Source organism: Euphorbia lathyris, chromosome 2 (assembly GCF_963576675.1).
Source record: "Euphorbia lathyris chromosome 2, ddEupLath1.1, whole genome shotgun sequence".
NCBI classification, from domain to species: domain Eukaryota; kingdom Viridiplantae; phylum Streptophyta; class Magnoliopsida; order Malpighiales; family Euphorbiaceae; genus Euphorbia; species Euphorbia lathyris.
This window is the reverse complement of record NC_088911.1, coordinates 138521947-138541709: the sequence shown is the minus strand read 5'-3', so window position 1 is coordinate 138541709 and position 19763 is coordinate 138521947. Positions and strand designations below refer to the sequence as shown.

The 19763-nt window shown below is 33.5% G+C and overlaps 1 protein-coding gene across 1 annotated transcript; it reads left to right on the top strand.

Moving 5' to 3' along the window:
- Positions 1 to 17684: 17684 nt before the first annotated feature.
- LOC136220090 (cell wall / vacuolar inhibitor of fructosidase 1-like) lies at positions 17685 to 18784 on the top strand. Its single transcript, XM_066007782.1, has one exon. It carries the CDS (start codon positions 17733 to 17735, stop codon positions 18243 to 18245), a length of 513 nt encoding a protein of 170 aa, XP_065863854.1. The 5' UTR covers positions 17685 to 17732; the 3' UTR covers positions 18246 to 18784.
- The last annotated feature ends 979 nt before the right edge of the window (positions 18785 to 19763 follow it).

Genomic DNA, 19763 nt, shown 5'->3' with positions numbered 1-19763 from the left:
TATAAGCTTTTTTCGGCTCTCCATCCCCCTCAACTGTCAAAGCATAGCCATACATCTGATTAAAATCGGTGAAAGGCATACACCGCAGCTCATTCCTAATAAACGGCAAAGTATTACCGATTACCGCTCGGATCTGGTCCTGCTTCGACGGCTTCTGTTCCATAATTGTCGCCTTAGCTCTCCACCTACTCATAAAGTCGGACAAAGACTCCCCAGCCTGCTGCTTGGTGCTCTCTAGCTCCCTCAAAGTGACCTCAAACATAGTGTTGAAGCTATATTGGGCGATGAATGACTTCACTAACTCCTTCCAATCCCTCTTTATCACCAGCGGCAACGCATGAAACCATACGAGGGCACCCCCCTCCAGATAAGCACTGAACAGCCCCAAGTTCTGTTCCTCAATCAGAATTGTGTGCTCCATTGCTGCCACATATTGGTTCACATGGGCGGTAGGATCTCCAGTTCCATCAAACTTCTTTATGTCAGGAATCCGGAACTTCAAAGGCAAAGCCGTTGCCGACGAATAGTTTTTCAGATTATAAAAGTCTTGACCTTCAGAGCTTACCCCACGTAGATCATGCACTTCCTGAGTGATGTGCTGTTTCCATTCCTCTTCCCTTTGCTTTCTCTTCCCCAAACTGCTTGTTACGCAATCCTGATAGTTATCTCCAAAACGGGGACCCGTGCTCATAATGTTCTCAGCTGGTTTACTGCTACTCTTGTTACTCTTAATTGCAAGCTCGTCCAGCTGGACTAAAATTGCGGTTAACTGATCGTTGAGGTTGTTTACCACTCTTTCTAACCTTGATATTCTCTCATCTGGCGTAGACATACTGACCGAATACTGAGCTGATTCGGACAACGATGATTCGGACGTCACAACTACTGATTCGGAACTGTCAACCCGTAGCTGATCAGACTGCCTGGCTAGTCGATTACTCTCGCGAAACCACAACCGCTTAATGATGAAGTCTGTGTGGACGGTCGTCCATTAATATGTATGCATGATTTTATATGTATGATTCGTGGTGTGTGCGTTCATTTATTTATGGATATATAAGATAAGAAGAACAAACGTTAGTCTAGTTACACGTATCATAGCATCTCTCTTCCACCCTTATTCCTCCACGCACTCGATGGTCCCAGTCTCTTCCCTAGGATTTTGGTTTGGGGCTCACATTGCGGTCCAGGGGACGCGTGATGCCGTCGATTATTGCGGAAAATTAAATCATTCATCATACAATACAGTTCGTTTTTGACGCATCAGCATTTAGTGACTACGAAATCGTCCAAGTTGGATTGTCCTTTCGGAATAACTCGTCTTTTGTCCTTTCGCGAGATGCATTAGTTCGGGTTTTGACTCCCTTTGAGCGCATCTCGGTTTTTAGACGTGGTACGAGTTATTCTTCTAGTCCAATCGTTCGTTATTGACGATGACCCGTTCCCTTTTATTTGCGTGAGTTCGTGTCTCGATTTTTGGATTACAACAAGATCTTTTGGATCTATCGAGAGACGCAGCCACGTGTTTATTTAGTGATGAAATCACTTTTGGATTTTATTTTAGGGAACGGACTCATCGCGTAACGCGTTTGTTCTTAGCGTCGAGGATCCGTTTGCTCATTTTAGCTACGTGAAAAGACGGCGAGTCTTATTTTGAGCGCACGATAATCTTTCGGCTAGCAACAATTCATTGTTCTTCCCAATCCACGGGATATATCATCTTAGTGTGGTTATAGAAAATCAACGTTTCGTTGAATCGCGTGTTTGTTCGAAGCGAGGATATCACCGTTTTCTTTCCTTTAGGCGTGAATTAAGCAAACACGTACATCGGGCCATATTTCTTGCAGTTTTGGTAACGGTCGAAATGATCGAGTCGTTAGTCAAAACCCGCAGTCTCGTCCATATGGCGCAATTATGCGGTTTGGCTTAATTCGGCTTCGAGATTTTAAACGGGGTATACACTCGTTCGAGGCACGTATTCAACGGCATTGGTTTATTTTCTTTAACTACTCTCGGGATTGACATATATCGTAGATTCGGAATGATTTTGGTCGTTTAGTTCATTTTTCTCTTTTCTTTTCTTAGTCACTTCTGCGGACACGTCCATTTCTCTTAAGAACGACATGGGGCATAACGTAAAAGCTCGTCTTTTATTCGGAAGGGACGGGCTACTTGTGCGAAACTTTTCACGTTATGACAGGGTCGTTCAAAACAGAAATGTTCTTCGTTTTCGTTTCGTTATGATCTCGTTTTATCCCAATTTATTTAAAGAATGTGAATAACGGCTACTGTTAATATAGTCTTTTGTATCGGAATGTAACTATCCTTAACACCAAACCGATTCATACTAATACGTGCTTACGTCATAACGTATTTCCTGAACGTGTGCCTTCGTCGGGACACAGAAAGGGACAAGGCGGGCCGCACATGTTCATTCATACGAGATGGCTAAGTCGTCTTTAGTTCAAATCGTTTCGATGTTTTAGGGTAATTAGTACACCGATTCAAGAGTATATATTAACGCATCGTCTCATTTTCTTTATATACTTTAGGATTTAGACACGTATCATGGCGATTTGAAAACACGAACTGATTCATTTATCACACCAAAAATAGTAACGGATAATCCTATGGCAACTTCTAAGGCTACTATATGCTGACACGGCTGAGCGCGGGACCTCACAGGACCGCATAAATTCGCCCCTAACGAATGGATGGGGACCCTTTGGCGCCTTACTGTAAGGGGGAACTTACACTAGCCTCTTTCGAGCGACGAATGGACTCTCGCTAGAGGTTTCGTGGAAATTACCCAAAAGGTTTGCAATAATGCACATGAATGCATACGAAAAGAAATAATACGATCCGTCCCCGTTAAGGGCTTAATACACGCCTTCCAGAATCAAATTTCTCGCTTCCCCAGCAGAGTCTCCACTTGTTAGACGAGGTGCCGCGGCCTAATCTCCCGGGCGGACCGGGGGGTGGACACCTCATGGCGACGTAAGCGGTGATTGGCGCCGAAAGCAACCAATCGTGGAATCAAGCTGCTCGGCAGGACCAGAGCTCGGAGATATGGAAGAGTCGCCACCCATGAATGAGAAAATGAACACCGATCCCTTGCGGGAGACCGGTGTGGGTTCGAGAAACTTAGGTACGAGCCGAGAAGGCTAGCTCCTTTCCGGAGAAAGGCTACTAGGCACCCCGATATCGCCCGGTTATGAACCACCGGCCTCCTACTCAGCATGTTAGGCGATAACGGACTAATCGTATACTTCTTTAAGTTTAAAATTCATTTGAAACCTTTTCTTTCTCTTTTTAGAAACCGTTTTGAGCATATATTATTGAAAAGCCACTTTAGTAAAGAATCACCCATTTACATCAATTTGATATACATACAAAGAGAGGGGAGGAAGAAAGAAGTGGTTTATTTACCACGGGATTTACATGTCGTGTTGCGTGTTAATTCTATACTAACTCATTTCCCCAAAACGAGTTTATTTACATGGTTCGTACCTTAATCGCCGTTGGAACGATTTAGGTACGTTTCAAAACCCTGTTTGATGAAGTTCACCCGAATCGCCGTTGGAACGACTCAAGTGTTTGAAAACGTTAAGGTAAAAACCTTTAATAAGAAAACGTGGTTAAGCATACAAGTCAATTTATTTTGTATAAATCATTAAGAAACCGATTCGAAAACTCTATTATTCACCATGAAAATGATTTTAATTACAAGGTTCGCTTAATCCGTCGTTGGAACGGACTAAGGTTTTAAAACATGGTGTTTTGAGAAACAATTTGAAATGTCAAGAAAACACTATTTATTTACATTAGGAACCTCTAAAAATCTATTAGTTTAAATAATTAAATTGAAAATCCTTTTTGTGATTTATTTTCCCCTTTTTACTTAATGGATTCTTTACTTGTCATAATTACAACAATAAACATATTAAATCCAAACTCACTCCCAAATAAAGTCCATTTGAAACATGGACCCATGAATGACCAAAAGAATAAAGAAAATAATATAGGCATATATATATATACATTTTAGCCAAAAAGAAACATGAAATAAAGGTTAATGAAAAGATACTATATAATACATATATGAAAATACTAAATATAATACATTTTTACTTTAAATATGTGAAAATAATAAATAAAACCCCTAAATAAGAAAATATCATTTGTCGCCTAAATAGTTTTATCTAATAATAACTAATATAGCCCAAATAGCCCAAAACTATATATATACATACCTAATGTAATTTAAATGTCAAAATAATATCCATTTATCCACAAAATGTCTACTAATTAATCACTCCCAAAACACCCAAGTAAATATCATTTTAAAATAAAATTCATTACCATTTAAGTAAAGGAAAAAGAAAAGAAAATATATATATACATATACTTATATTTAAAATAAAATAAAAAATGATATATAAACATTCTAAATAACTATATGTATCAAATGTCTAAAAATAGTTTGAAAATATATATTACATAAATACACATATATATACAAAGGACCAAAAGCTTAAAAGTTAAGAAACAGGGACCAAAACAGCATTTTTACATTCCAGCAGATTTACCGACGGAAAATCCGTCGGTAAACAGCAATTACTGACAGAAACGGAAAATTAAGTCTAATTCAATCGTTTTGGATTTTCGAACTACCAAAAATGGGTCATAGTCAATAACGGAAGTTCCTAAAACGACGTTTTTATTTTAAAACATTATTTGGAAATTTCTTTAAATTAAAAACTTATAATTACAACGTTTTCAATACCCGAACTACCTTTTTATCGGATCACGGTTCGTATTGGGATATCAAAACGAGGTTTTTTATTTTAAAACAAAACCCAATTTTATTCAACATGAGATGAAAATTAAATAAATACCCAAAATTAAATAAAAAGTGATAAAATAAATGAATAAATAAATAAATAAAAACATAACATAAAAATAAATAGAAGAAGGAAATAAATTAAATAAAATAAAAGAGTCTAGTCCTCGGATAATACCTTAAGTTCGGTATTGACGGTTGACGTCGATTGATTCCACGAATCGTGCTTCCCGATGTTTTTGAAAAAATTTTAACTTTTAGGAGATTTGGAATTTTTAGGAAAAAAAATGTTTTTTCCCAAAAAATAAATTTTCTCTCTCTAAAAATGTCTAGAGTGAGAAAATCCTTCCAAAAAAAGCTCCCTTCCTCAATGCATGGGGATCCGTGCCTTTTATAGGCATGGATCCCCGGAGAACTTTGGGCGACGCCCGAGTAAAATCGGGCGTTGCCCAAAGAGGTTGGGCGGTCGCCCAACATTTTGGGCGATCGCCCAAAATTTGTTCGGCGATCGCCCATCGTTGTTGGGCGATCGCCCAAAATTTTGGGCGATCGCCCAATGAAAGTCGGGCATCCGCCCAACGAGCGTCGGGGCTCGCCCGACGATGTCGAGCCTCGCCCGAAGCGGTCCAGAACTCGTCGGACTTTGGTCGGGTGACGCCGTCCGGGCGTCGGACCACGCTCGAGGGGGGACGCCCGCCCCTCGACGGGTGACGTTCGACGTGTCGGACGAGCACCCGACGTGCCGCGCACCGTCCTTTATAGAGCGACCGTCGTCACTGGGAGCGCCGTTTGTTACCCACCGACCGATGCTCGGCCTCCGGGGCCCATTTGCTTACGGTCGTAGTAGCGAACGTGCCCGTCCTCACTCAGGAGATGCCGAACTTGTTAGCGGGGCTTTCAAGCGTCGGTTCTCCGAGTTTCCCCATTTTATTATGTTATTATTTTTAAATTTTCTAATCCTTGGAATCAACCGATTTAGCCGTTCATCGTGGGTTTTCGTCACAGGTCCTCCGACTCGGTGTCTACACCAGGTATGACGTGTCCTTCTGGTTGCTGTACGTAGATCTCCTCTTATAAATTCCCATTTAGAAAAGCCGTCTTTACATCCATTTGATGTATCACCAAGTTATGAATTGCTGCAATTGCAATAAGAACTCTAATAGTAGAGATTTTAGTAACAGGAGAATAAGTATCAAAATAGTCAATTCCTTTCTTTTGACTATAACCCACTACAACTAATCTAGCCTTAAGTTTTTCAATGGATCCATCAGGCCTCAATTTTCGTTTAAATATCCATTTACACCTTATCGGTCTAGAGCCTTTCGGCAGATCAACTAATTCCCATGTATGGTTGGCCATAATGGAATCTATTTCACTCTTAATAGCTTCTTTCCAAAAATCAGCATCTATGGAAGTAACAGCTTCTTTATATGTTTTTGGGTCTTCTTCTATTAGGTAGGCAGACATAATTTCATCAGTAATGTTATCTGGGTTTTCTAATAGAAACGCTGAAATGAAATCTGGTCCAAAGCTGTTTTCTATTCTTCTTCTTTTGCTTCTCCTAGGTTCTAAAGCAACATCATTTTCATTCTCATCCTGAGGTAGAGATGAAGCATGCACAGTTGGAGTAGGAATAGGTAATGAAGTAGAAGCACTAGTTGCATCACATTGTTTGTCTTTCCTTAGGGGAAAGGTGTTTTCAAAGAACACTACATCTCTAGATTCACAAATGCTATAGTCGTTCAGATTCATGAACCTATAAGCAGCACTATTTGAGGCATAACCAATGAAAACACAATCAAAGGTCTTGGGTCCTATGTTTGGTTTTTTAAAGGATGGAAAAGCAACTTTAGCAAGACAACCTCAAACTCTAAAAAAATTCAAATTGGGTGCAAACCCCTTCCACAATTCATAAGGAGTTTTATCTAATTTTTTATGAGGAACCCTATTCAGAATATAACATGCAGATAAGACAGCTTCCCCCCACATGTTATCAGATAACCCAGAACTAATTAACATGGCATTCATCATCTCTTTGAGAGTTCTATTTTTCCTTTCAGCTATATCGTTTTGTTGAGGTGTATACGGTGCACTAGTCTCATGTACAATCCCATTATTCTCACAAAAGGACTTAAGGAAAAAGGTTCCATACTCTCCTCCCCTATCGGACCTAAGCCTTTTTATTTTCTTGTCTAATTGATTCTCTACCTCTGATTTAAATTTAATAAACATATGCTCAGCCTCATCTTTTGATTTTAATAAATATACTTTGGTATATCTAGAGAACTCATCAACAAAAGTAATGTAATATCTTTTGCCACCTTTGCTAACAGAGTTTTTAAAATCAGCCAAATCAGAGTGAATTAAACCAAGCAGTTCTGTACTTCTACTCTCAACAGGTAAGAAAGGTTTCTTTGCAAATTTTGCTTCCACACATATAGAACATTTGGAATTAATTTCAGAGTTAGTGACATTTATAACATGCATGTTTCCCAATTTTTTAATGGAAGCAAAATTTACATGTCCTAATCTACCATGCCACAAATTAATGGATTCACTCAAGTAAACAGAAGCAGATGTAGTTGCATTAATTCCAACAGAATTCACATGGACAGTGTTCAAAATAAAGAGGCCATCAGCTAGGTACCCTTTTCCCACAAAAGTCCCATTCCTAGTGAGAATAACCTTATCAGCCTCAAAAATAATTTTTAAACCAGCCTTATTTAGCAAGCTACCAGAAATAAGATTCCTACGAAGAGCAGGCACATACATCACATTATTTAAAGACAAGCTTTTTCCAGAAGTTAACTTAATTAAAATTGTTCCTTTACCGACAACACCAGCAGTAGTGGTGTTTCCCATGTAGACGTATTCCCCATCGGCAGCGTCCTCAAAGTGATTAAACAGGTCCTTGTTTGAGCATAAGTGCCTTGTAGCTCCAGTATCTAGAACCCAGTCCGTTTTGTTTTCCACCAAATTGGCTTCAACCACAACAGCAGTAATAATTTCTTCATTTTCCACCATATTGGATTGTGAAGCAGCTCTGTTGTTTGGATTATGATTGGTGTTCTGTTGGTTCTTCCTTTGGTAGCACTGAAATGCCTTGTGGCCAGGTTTACCACACACAAAGCATTCCACTACTTTCCTCTTCTGAATTCTTCCATTCTTCTTAAAAGGCTTGTTTTGGTTTGAGCCTTTTTGGAATTTGGTTGAAGGTCCTTTGTTCCTGTCTTTTGGTACCACAGCAGATTCAACAATATTAGCATTAATTGAAACAGACTTAGAGGAAAGTTGCTTATCTTTCATACGATTTGCTTCTTCAGTTCTCATGTGGCTGACTAGCTCCTGGAGACTGAAGTCTTTTTTCTTATGTTTCAGATGGTTTCTGAAATCACTCCAGGAGGGTGGAAATTTTTCCAGGAGGACATTAGCTTGCAGTAGATCAGACATTGTCATGCCTTCACCCAGAACTTCAGCAACTAGATTCTCATATTCATGAATCTGGTCAATGATTGGTTTTTCATCAACCATTTGATAATTGAGCCATCTTCCAACCACGTATTTACGTTTACCTGCATCATCAGACCCGTATTTTTCTTTGAGGGTATCCCAAATTTCTTTGACAGACTTTTTGTTGATAAAAATATCGAACAGTGGGTTCGACATATGATTTAGGAGATGACCCCTAACTGTTTTGTTGTCTTTTTCGTATTTTGCAGAACGAGTGTCGTACTGCTGAACAATTAGAGATATGGCAGGAGCATTTGGGTCAGAGGGTGGATCTTGGACGACAACATAGTCCAGTTCGAGCTGTTCAAAGAAAATCAGAATTTTCTGCGACCATCTTTTGTAATTAAGACCGTCCAGAGGTTCAAGTTTGGAGAGGTCAGGAAGGGATTTCGCAATTAAAGCAGACATGATTGCGAAACAGAAGATCGCTTTCAAATTGTAAGAAACAAAGAGGGTTACAGAAAAAACCGAATTGAAAGTAAGAGCGGAAATCGAACTGTGTCGTGGCGGAGGCCACTGCCTTGAAAGCGATTTCGGCAGACGGAGGTGCAATCTGTAACTCCGGTCGCTCTCCAAAGTTAAGGAGAAACTGTGTAAGTTCAAGAGGTGAGTTGAATTTTTTTTTGCCAGGTTCACAGGCCAACATACGTATTAAGCCTAAAAAGTTTATATATATATATAATATTATATCTACGTGTTATGATTATTGCCTCGTAGTTAATTCTTATTTACTACATTTTGTAAATCTAAAAGAACGATATAGTTACGTATAAAGTTGAATCTAAAAGCCAAAAGCCAAAAAGTAATAATGGAAGCAAATCTCGGGACTTATGCTTAAAAAAGTTGAAGGGAAATATTAATAGCCAACAGATATGTTTGGTTCGGCTATTAGCTAATAGTTGTTTACTGTTGCAGTTAACTATTTACTGTTATTGTTAGCTATTTATTATTAGTTGATTAATTATTAGTGTTTGATAAAATTGTGATTAACGTTTTTGGTGAAGTGCAAATTTTGCTCTAACGTACAAAATGCTCCAAATTTAACTCCAACGTTTCCAAGTAAGGTCAATTTTAGCATACGTTATCGAAAATTTACAACAATTGAATCAACTATTACTTAACTGTTACATTGGACCTTCCAAACATCAACAAGGTCGGTCCTGACAATTTATGGGCCCTTGGCGAAATAGGACATAAGGGCCTTTTTAATAAAAAAAAAGTTATATGTAAAAATTTAAAATATATTCTAATAAATTAATAATTGTACAGTACGTATTATTACGTTCACCAAATATATTTTTATTTATCCAAAATGAAAACGATGTTTCACAAATTTTTTAAATTAACTCTTAACCAATATTCAAAAAACTAATTGAGTCCTTTTGAAATCTAAAATGTCAATTATTTGGATCTTTTAAAACCTAAATATAGTATTAATATATTTATATATATAAAAAAAGTACTTCATATATTTATAGATTTAAAAAAAATTTGGGCCCCCTAGAGCCTTTGGCCCTAGGCCGCCGCACTCCTGGCCTAAGTCCAGGGGCAGCCCTGAACATCAATTATGTCTAACATATTTAATGTGTTACTAACATAATTACAAAAAAAAAAAAAACGGTTAAAATCACAACAACCTGTCACATATAAATTAATAAAAAAAAAATTTTGTCAACATGTGTAACATGTTTACCGTGTTACTAATATAGTTACAAAAACCAACAAAAATGTATGAAACTGCTTCAGTTTATCGACAAACTTGTTTGAAATGTATAATGTGATAGTTAAATAACAATTAAACCGGTTTTTTCAAATTTTCAGTAACGTAAAGTTAAAATTGATATTGCTTGAAAATATTAAGATTAAATTTATACTATTTCATACGTGTACATTGTTTGAAAAACGTTGGTGTAAATATCCTAGATTGTTTGTTGGGTAAATATTGATTAATGAAGCTAATTCTAGTATAGGTTATGATATGATACAGATATAGATCTATTCACGATTTTGAATATTCCTCAAACCTATATAAATATTAAATGGATTTAGATTAGACTTGGGATTAAAAAATTTAAATGTAAATCCGTTCAACAGGTCTAATTATTGAAAAATTACCTCTTTATCCCTTAAATAGAGGTGGCAATTAATCGATGTATGTCGAGTTCGTATCTTGTCAATTTTAGGTTAGTGTCAAAATTACTCAACTTAGTTCAATTCAAAAAGTTTCGTATCATAATCATGTTAATTTAATTGGGTCAATATCGATTCCGTATCGTGTTTTCAGATCACATATATTTATATTAACGATGACTTTTAAAAACATAAAAGAATATTACATTACCTTTTAATATTTCATATATTTTTGGATTAATATAAATCATCTAAAAATCCGCTAATATCATATTGATGTCAGCTATTAATATGAAGTGGACTTTGGTTACACTGGCTCTGATACCATGTCATGAAACCGTTTTAGTTAAAAGCTCAAGCTCGTAGTTAAAGGTCCACTTCATATTAATAGCTGTCATGAAACCGATTGAACTAAAAGCTCGAGCTGATAGTTAAGACTCAATCATATATCTTATATTAATCTTTGGCACACCCCCAAACGCAAATGCCCCTTGGGCTTGCAGCGTGCACAACACAGGCTCATCTCGCCATGTGTTTTAATTCCACAAATTAATGAGGTTGCCAGGACTTGAACCCTCGACCGTTTGGTCCTCGAGGCTATGATACCATGTCAGGGAACCGATTGAACCAAAAACTCGAACTAATAGTTAATACCCAATTATATATCTTATATTAATATGTGACACACCTCCACACGCAAATGCCCATTGGGCTTGCAGCGTGCACAACACAGGCCCATCCCACCATGTGTTTTAATTCCACAAATTAATGAGGTTGTCAGGACTCGAACCCTCAACCGTTTGATCCTAGAGGCTCTGATACCATGTCATGAAATCGATTGAACTAAAAGCTCAAACTGATAGTTAAGGCCCAATCATATATGACAATTGATAGGTCATGTAATATATTTATAATAACATAGAAGGTTCGAGTCGTATTTATATGTAATAATTATAATTTTATTATCTTTATTAAGAAAGATGAGATGTGTAAATATGAAAAAATATAACAATAATTTTAAATATTCGTGTCGTTTTTGGATTAACATGTCAATCCTAACCTAACAAAAAATTTGTGTATTAATTTCATATCAATAAAAAAAATGATACTTTACCTACTAGTTTAAACTCAAACACTAAAATTACATTGCGATTTTGTATTATGTAATCAGATTACGTGTAGATTGGTGCCAAAACTATTAAAGATGAACCTTAGATATTGGTACGAATGTTATAAATAATTGGGGCCAATTTTGATAAAAGTTAATACAACAGAAATGGGCATATATGGAAGGTAGTCCTTTGCATTGGTGTTCAATTATTGTTTTTTAGAACTCGTTTGGTCTACTTGTTATTTAATGTTACAGTTAACGTTAGAAAAATATGTTTTTTCAAAAAATAGATATCTCTTCTTTTATAAAAAAAAAGATACTTTTTATGTATAAAAAAGTAAATAGGATATTCCTAACCGGACCTCCAAAACTCTTCTTTTTAATATGAAAAGACAAATATAAGGAGAAAAGAGAATAAACAAACACCCTCTTAATCTCAAAAATTATTTACGTGTTAAATGTTAAAAAGTAAAAAGTTGTCTAATTGCATATTTGATCTCTTGGTCAATTTATTTTTTTATTAATTAAACACTTAATTTTTCAAATGGATACATTAAACCATTAATTAATTATTGTTAAACACATTAAGTCCTTGATCTTCTGAATGAATATGCTAAGCACTTTATCAATTAAAGTCATTCAATTGGTACAGTAGCTTAGCACTTGATCAATATACTTAGGGTCAGTTTGGTATTGTTAGGGGGTGGCAATGAGGGAAGGATTCCTCGAAAATCATGTAAAAGTTTGGTAAACTAGTGTATTAATTATGTTCATGAAATTGAATGGTGAATAACTCATTAATTATTTTCATTAATTATATTGATTTGAAATTTCTTTAATACAAAACTGCATAGTTTTGAAATCTACAAAAGTACGTTGTTTTATATTTTATCCTTTATAGAAATATTATTATTAAAAAATAATCAAACAAGTTTACTCACGAGCATGTTCATGAACATTATAATCGAGCTTGCTCCTGAGCTTATTCATTAACCTATAGTCGAATCTGCTCGCGTGTTTTCTCAAACTCGACTCGTTTATAAATCAAACATAATACGATCGAGTTTTTATCGAGCCGAATACCGAACCGCTCATAAGCGGCTCGGTTCATTTACTTACATCCTATATGTACATCAATAGTTTTCACATGGTCAGTGACTGATCAAGTGAATTTGGACCGTCACCGTTAGATCTAGAAGGTGTAAATCTAAATCATATGATTATTTTAATCTCCACCATATGATTTTAACAAATCTAGATCTAACGGTGACTGATCAAATTTACTTGATGAATCACTGAGCGGCTGAAAATCACTGATATGCACATAACTTGCTTTACATAAACTCAATTTGATAAATTTTACCAAAACGTCCTTCAAGTAGAGTGATAGAAGAAATTGAGGGTGGTGGGGCTTTATTTGGATAAATGATATTTTCAATTAATTATTGTACAAATTTGTGTGTGGTGGACCCTCTACTTTATATCATTTCTTCATTTAGTTAATACCTTTTTTAATATAACTTATAGATTAGATGACACTCAAACATGTACTTATTATTATTATTATTATTATTATTATTATTATTATTATTATTATTAGTCTTTATCACGAATTCATCTTGACATATAAATATTAATAAAATTATAATTTAATAATTATAATTAATGATATAAAGTTGTTATTTAAATTAAAAAATTTATTATTTTTTTTACATTTAATTTAAATAATTTTTTATTAATAAATATAATAATATAGTTAAAAATTAATATATTATATATCGATATCATATTTTTTATCAGTAAAAAAAGAAGGAAGTGACACCTCGGTTCCATCACTACTATTTTATATTATATATAGATAAATACGCAGAGAATTAGAGAAAATTTAGGAGAAAATTTAGGAATCAATCTAAATTATGTAGAGCTTTTAGATATAATACATAAAATAATCTTGTTTATAGATAAATATAATAATATAATTAAAATTAATATATTATATTATTTTATATTTTTTATCAGTGAGAAAGTGACACATCAATTCCATCGTTACTGTTTTATATTATATATAGATTATAAGTTGGAAATGTACTATTATATTCTTATATAGAATGGTTGCATTGTCTCAGCATTTGCTCTAGGATGAACATTCTTTTTTCACACATCTTTAGGGAATGAAATAGAGTTGCTGATGCACTGGCAAAGTTTGGAGTCTCTCATTCAGTGATCAATTGGTGGCCTTCAGCTCCTGCTTTTTGCCACAGGTTTATCAATGATGACATTTGTAGTATTTCTCACTTGCGTTTTTCTTGACTTTCCTAAACTTTTTCTCCTCCCCCTTCTTTTTGTTTTTTCTCCTTCCTCTTCTCTTGTTCAAATACTCATTTTTCGTTTATTAATATATTGTAGATTTGTCAGTTCTTGGGCCACGGGTGCTCACTCCACCCAATTCTGTCTTGTCCCAATTTCTATAAAAAAAAATAATGTTAATAATTTGAGAAGAAACATATATTTTACTTTTTGTTTTCAATAAAATTTACCTTTAGCCTTTATTTATAATTGCATGAAATCATATATTTGCTTTATAAAGCTTTTTCCTAATAATTTATATACTTTTTCAGATATAAATGAGTGGATTATATAATTCTTTTTTAACATATTCACTTAATTATATTCAAAGAATCATATCTACTTGCAGTATATCTAATCCCTCAAGTCTTAAATTTATTTATGAAATAAGATATTAGAATGATATCTAAGATATTTTTTTGGAAGTGCTAATTTATTCTTAAGTGTACAAAATATTATCATTTTATTCTAAATGTTCATAAAATAGTACTGATTTAATTCTACATAACGGAATTTGATGTCTCAATGTTTATGAAATAATACAAATTTAGTCTCCAGTTTCGTTACTTATGACCAAATTGGTACTCTTTTACAAATATTAATACTAAAATGACACTATTTTATACTTTAAAGTTAAATCGACACTTATCGAAAAACTTTGAGATTAGTTTGATACCCTATCCTTTAATTATTAATATATGTAAAAAGTTTAATTGAGAAACAAGCAACTCTAATGAAAAATAAATTATTTAACTGCTTGATTTCATACGTTTATTAAGAAAGAATTCTAGAGTAGAATTAAGATTTTTTTGGTTCAGTTGTTAGATAATAGTTGTTGCTATTGCTTTTAACTGGTTGCAGTTACAGTAAGCTGTTTGCTGTTACTGTTAGCTATTTATTATTAGATATTTAATTATTAGTGTTTTGTAAAATTATTTTGAATGGTTGCTGTTAGTATTTAAAATGTCTAATATACACATGTTTTAAATTAATCAATAAATAAATTATAAAATAAAAAATATATTACATAAATTAATAAAAATAGTCTAAATAAAAAAAATTAAATAAAATTTTTTATTGAATGTAATAAAACTTTGTTATTTCGGTAATTATGTTATAAAAATAGAAATAATATTAAAGTAAGTGTTTGTTTTAACTTTTCGGATAAGCGTTTAGCGTTTCACTCCAAACCGCAGGAAATATAACATTTGGTTAGTCTTATATAACCGCAGCATTTAGCATTTTTTTCTGAAAACTGCAGCGTTTTGGAGCTTTTCACGAAAAGCTCATATTTGAAGCTTTTCACGAAAAGCTCCTATTTGAAGCTTTTCATAAACAATTGTTTGTATATTTGTTATTAATAAAATTATCCTTCTTATTTTCACAAAAATATGTTTCTTCTTTAACATTATTTATATTTATACAACATAATTTACCGGAAGAATAAAGCTTTCTTGCGTTCAATAAATTTTTTATTTTTATTTTTTTATTTTTTATATAGATTTTTTTTATTAATTTGTGTAACACATTTTTATTTCATAATAGGATAAGGTGTAAAAATATTCTTAACGTTTATAACTAGGAGCAATTTTACTCTTAACGTCTAAAATGTTGCAATTATACCCTTAACATTGGCAGCCACGAGCAATTTTACTCCTAACATTGACAAGTTGGGTCAATTTGAAAAATAATTCATCAAACTGTCTTCTTAGTCATGAATATTGCCATCTACACTTCACATGTGCATCATTTTATCATCATTAGTAACAGATCACAAACATATGATTAGATGTGAAATTTAAAAAAAGTTAAAAAAAATATATATATTGTCTTTTGTACGAGTTGGACAAAAAAATTTAAATATTTCACCAAATTTATAAATATTGATTTTCAATTTTATTATTAAATCACAAAAAAAATGAAATCTCTTTTTTAGAACTAATTGATATGTGCAATTAGTGTAGAATAAAAAATAAAATATTTGTGTTTTATAATATTGTCTAAAATTGACCCAACTTGTCAACGTTAGGGGTAAAATTGCTCTTAACTGCCAACATAATGAGTAAAATTGCACCATTTTAGAATTTAAGAGTAAAATTGCTCCTAGTTGTAAACATTATCGGTATTTTTTCACCTTATCCCTTTTATAATTTATTTGTTGTTAATTTAAAATATGTCTATATTAGACATTTTAAATCCGAACAACAACAGTTCAATATAATTTTACCAAACACTAATAATTATACAACTAACAGCTTACTGCAACTGCAAACAACTAACAACATTTTCTACCGGAAAAAATGTTAAACAGTGCGGTTATATAAATCTAACTAAACTTTACATTTCATGCGGTTTGAAATAAAACGATAAAAGTTCTTCCGAAAAAAACTGAAACAAACACCCAAAGATAGTTTATCTTTTTAGAGTAATTATGTTTCTTTTTTTTTGGTAGGAAAGGGAAAAAAGACAAAAACAACTAAAAAAAACTAGCATGGGATTAGCCTAGGAAAGCTAACCTCCACCCGGTCATCAGACAGCATCGAAACAAGAAAGTCCGGATTAGAAGAGTAATTATGTTTCTAGATTAATTGGAAATTAAAGAAACTTCTTTTGGATTTTGTCTTGTAGTGATAGGTGGTTTTGTCTACGTAATTTGGGTGTGCTAAGATTTGGAGATTTTATCCATAATGATATTGTCATATGTCAATTCTAAATAATTCTGATTCAAATTGAGTTGATGTTTTTTTGACATGTATAACTTTTCTATTAAATTTAAAAAAAATCCTATAAAAAAAAACGATGAACTGATGATTTTTTAGTTTAATCCTAAAAAAAATATTTACAAAATGAAAATTTCAAAAATTAAATTATTTTAGTCAAATTTAAGTCTTAAATTTTTTATTTTAAGATCATTGAGGTGTTGTTTTGTGATGAGAGATAATGTGAATATTTATAATGTGAATATTTATAGAGAAAAACTCTAAAAATATTAGTACGGCCCCATATGACAATGACCATAGCACACTCTAATTACAAAAGCTTTGCAATTACAAGGATGAAGACGTGTTACACTTAAATACTCTAGACACTATTGGATGATGATTAACTTTGACAAAGTAAGCTCATCCAATGGTAGAAAAAACATAGTAAAACTTACTTTGTCAAAAACAAAGTAAGCATAAAAGGCACCATATATTATTTTTTTGGTAGGAACAGAAAAGAAAAAAACAAAAACCAAAAACCTAACCCGGGATTAGCCTAGGGAAGCTAACCCCGACTACATCTTCCAAAAGAAGAGAAGATAAATAATCAGAAGGAGAAGAGAAGGTTGTGACGCCCAACATCCTCTCATGCCCAGCAACCGTCAAACGATCCGCTACCCGGTTTTGCTCTCTGAAGACATGGCTGAAATTGATGAGTCAAAGGAAGAACAAAACCTATGGAAAGCACCATATATAATTGGTTTAAGGCATTATGTGGCCCTTCACCCTTTAAAATATTATTTTTATAATTGATTTATTATTTAATAACATTTGACTCCTAATATATTTAACATGTTCTAGATCTATTATTTGGTAACATTTTTTTTCTTTGCAATCTATTCAAAATTCGTACAGATGGTTGAGATTTTGGATTGACAGAACACAAATGTTTCCAAGTAATAGTTCAAGAGGCAAGTGCTGGACCAATAAATAAATTGATTAAGACCCACCACTCAACCAATTATATAAATGGAATCAAGAAACCCAAAAATCAAGAAACACAAACTCAACCAATTCTTGAATTCCCAAAATGTCTTCTTCTCTCTTCTTTCTTGCTCAAGCCATAATTCTAATCCTAACCCAATTCAAGACAGTCCAATCCAATCCCCAAACAATCTCTCAAACATGTAAACAAACACCATACTATAATCTCTGCCTGAACCATCTCACCGCCGATCCAAGAAGCTCCACCGCGGATGTCAAAGGACTGGCACTTATAATGGTTGATTTATTGAAGGGGAAAACTACAAGATCAGCCCAATTTATCAAACAGATTGCTGGAAAAAGACCTGAATTGCAGAAATTGTTGAAAGAATGTGCCAGGAAATATGACGTTATTTTAACCGCGAATATTCCCGTCGCCATTGAAGCTCTGGAGAAAGGCGATCCTAAGTTCGCTGAAGGCGGGATGAATGATGCTGCGATTGAAGTTAATTCGTGTGAAAGTAGTTTCCGCGGGACGAAATCCCCTCTTTCGAGTTATAATAAATTGTTGCATGATACTTCTCTTGTTGCGTCGGCTATTGCCCGGCAACTTCTGTGAGTTTCAGTGACGAAACAGAGGGTTCGGGGACACCATGGTGGGTCTAGTGACGTTATATTATGCTATCGAAATTTCAAGTGGATATCTTGGAATTAACAATTAACGGGATGCTCTATTTGAGGAAGTCTCGTAATAAGATAAGTGAGGTCTACTTAAATGTATTGTGGGACCCACTTAAATAGAGTATCTTTGTTGGTTGTTAGTTCCAGATAGGATACTTCCTTGGAACTATCACGGTTTAGATAAAGAAAAATTAATTAGCGACGGATATTTTCATGCTAATGTATAGTTCTTTTCCGTAGTTTCAATATATTATATTATATTATGAATATGTAATGAATTTGGTATAGTGGCGTAATCGGCGGCGGAAATATCTGTCGTTGATGCTCAGTTCCGTAAAAGCTATACTTTTTTGTTATATATATATATTCGTCTATTGATTCGCGGAATGTTTTGTTGTAACTGTTATTGTATATATGTATTACTAATAGTTTCTTCATTTCTTGATGAAAAATAAATAAAAAGATTGTTTTGTATCATGGTTTAGTTGTTCGATGTTTGTTGTTTGATGTTGCTGAGAGAATAGTTTTAATTTTTACAAAATACTTCTTATCTTTTGCTTAGAATTAAAAAAAAAATAGTTCCGAAAAATGAAAATGGACGGACTTTTAATTTGTTTCTCATGTAAATAGTGATTAATGAAGCTACTTCTATTTTATAAGTTAAGATATTAATATAAGGCCTATCCACGACCCCAAGGCGTTGGGTCTAAAGACATCCCAATCGCGAAATGCTAAATTTAGATCTTTTATACACACATTTTAAAATTTTAAACATCGAAAATAAAGATGAAACTAAAAAAACAAAATATATGAATCTAAAGAAGAAATTTCGGTTATTTTAAAATTTTGACATTAGAGTGAAGGAGAGGAGGTGGAAGTAAAAATTTATACATTGCCTTCAAAATCAGTAATTAAATTTGCCCTTACTGTTTCGAGGGAATTGCATATTTACATCTATCGTATGAAAATTATAAAATTTTGCTTCTAATATTTTGAAGCAGTATAAATTTTACTCCTGCCTGATTGAAAATTTAAAACATATTGATTTGTTCATTATTTGACTGTCACATCAGATTTTGAAATAAGTTTATCGATAAATTGAAGTAGTTTCGTGCATTTTGCCAAGTCGTTTGTACCTATGTTAATTACGTAATAAATATTTTATATAGTTTTTTTTGTGATTTTTTTTTTTGTAAGAAGTTTTTTTTTGTGATTAATTTACACATTGTAAGCTTAGTTTTTGACATTTTTAGGAGATATTTTTTTTTGTAACTATTTACCACACAATAAATATTTTAGACATAATTTGTATTAATAAAATCTGATGTAACAGTTAAATAGTGAGTTAAATTACAGTAAATGAGTTTGTTCAAATTTTATGCCCGATAAGAATAAAACTGATCATGTTTAGAAACGTTAGAGCATCTCCGATAGAGATGCCTGAAAGAGTGTTTAG

Excerpts from the sequence above, each read along its gene's own strand:
- LOC136220090 (XM_066007782.1), top strand. The coding sequence starts at position 17,733 with ATGTCTTCTTCTCTCTTCTTTCTTGCTCAAGCCATAATTCTAATCCTA.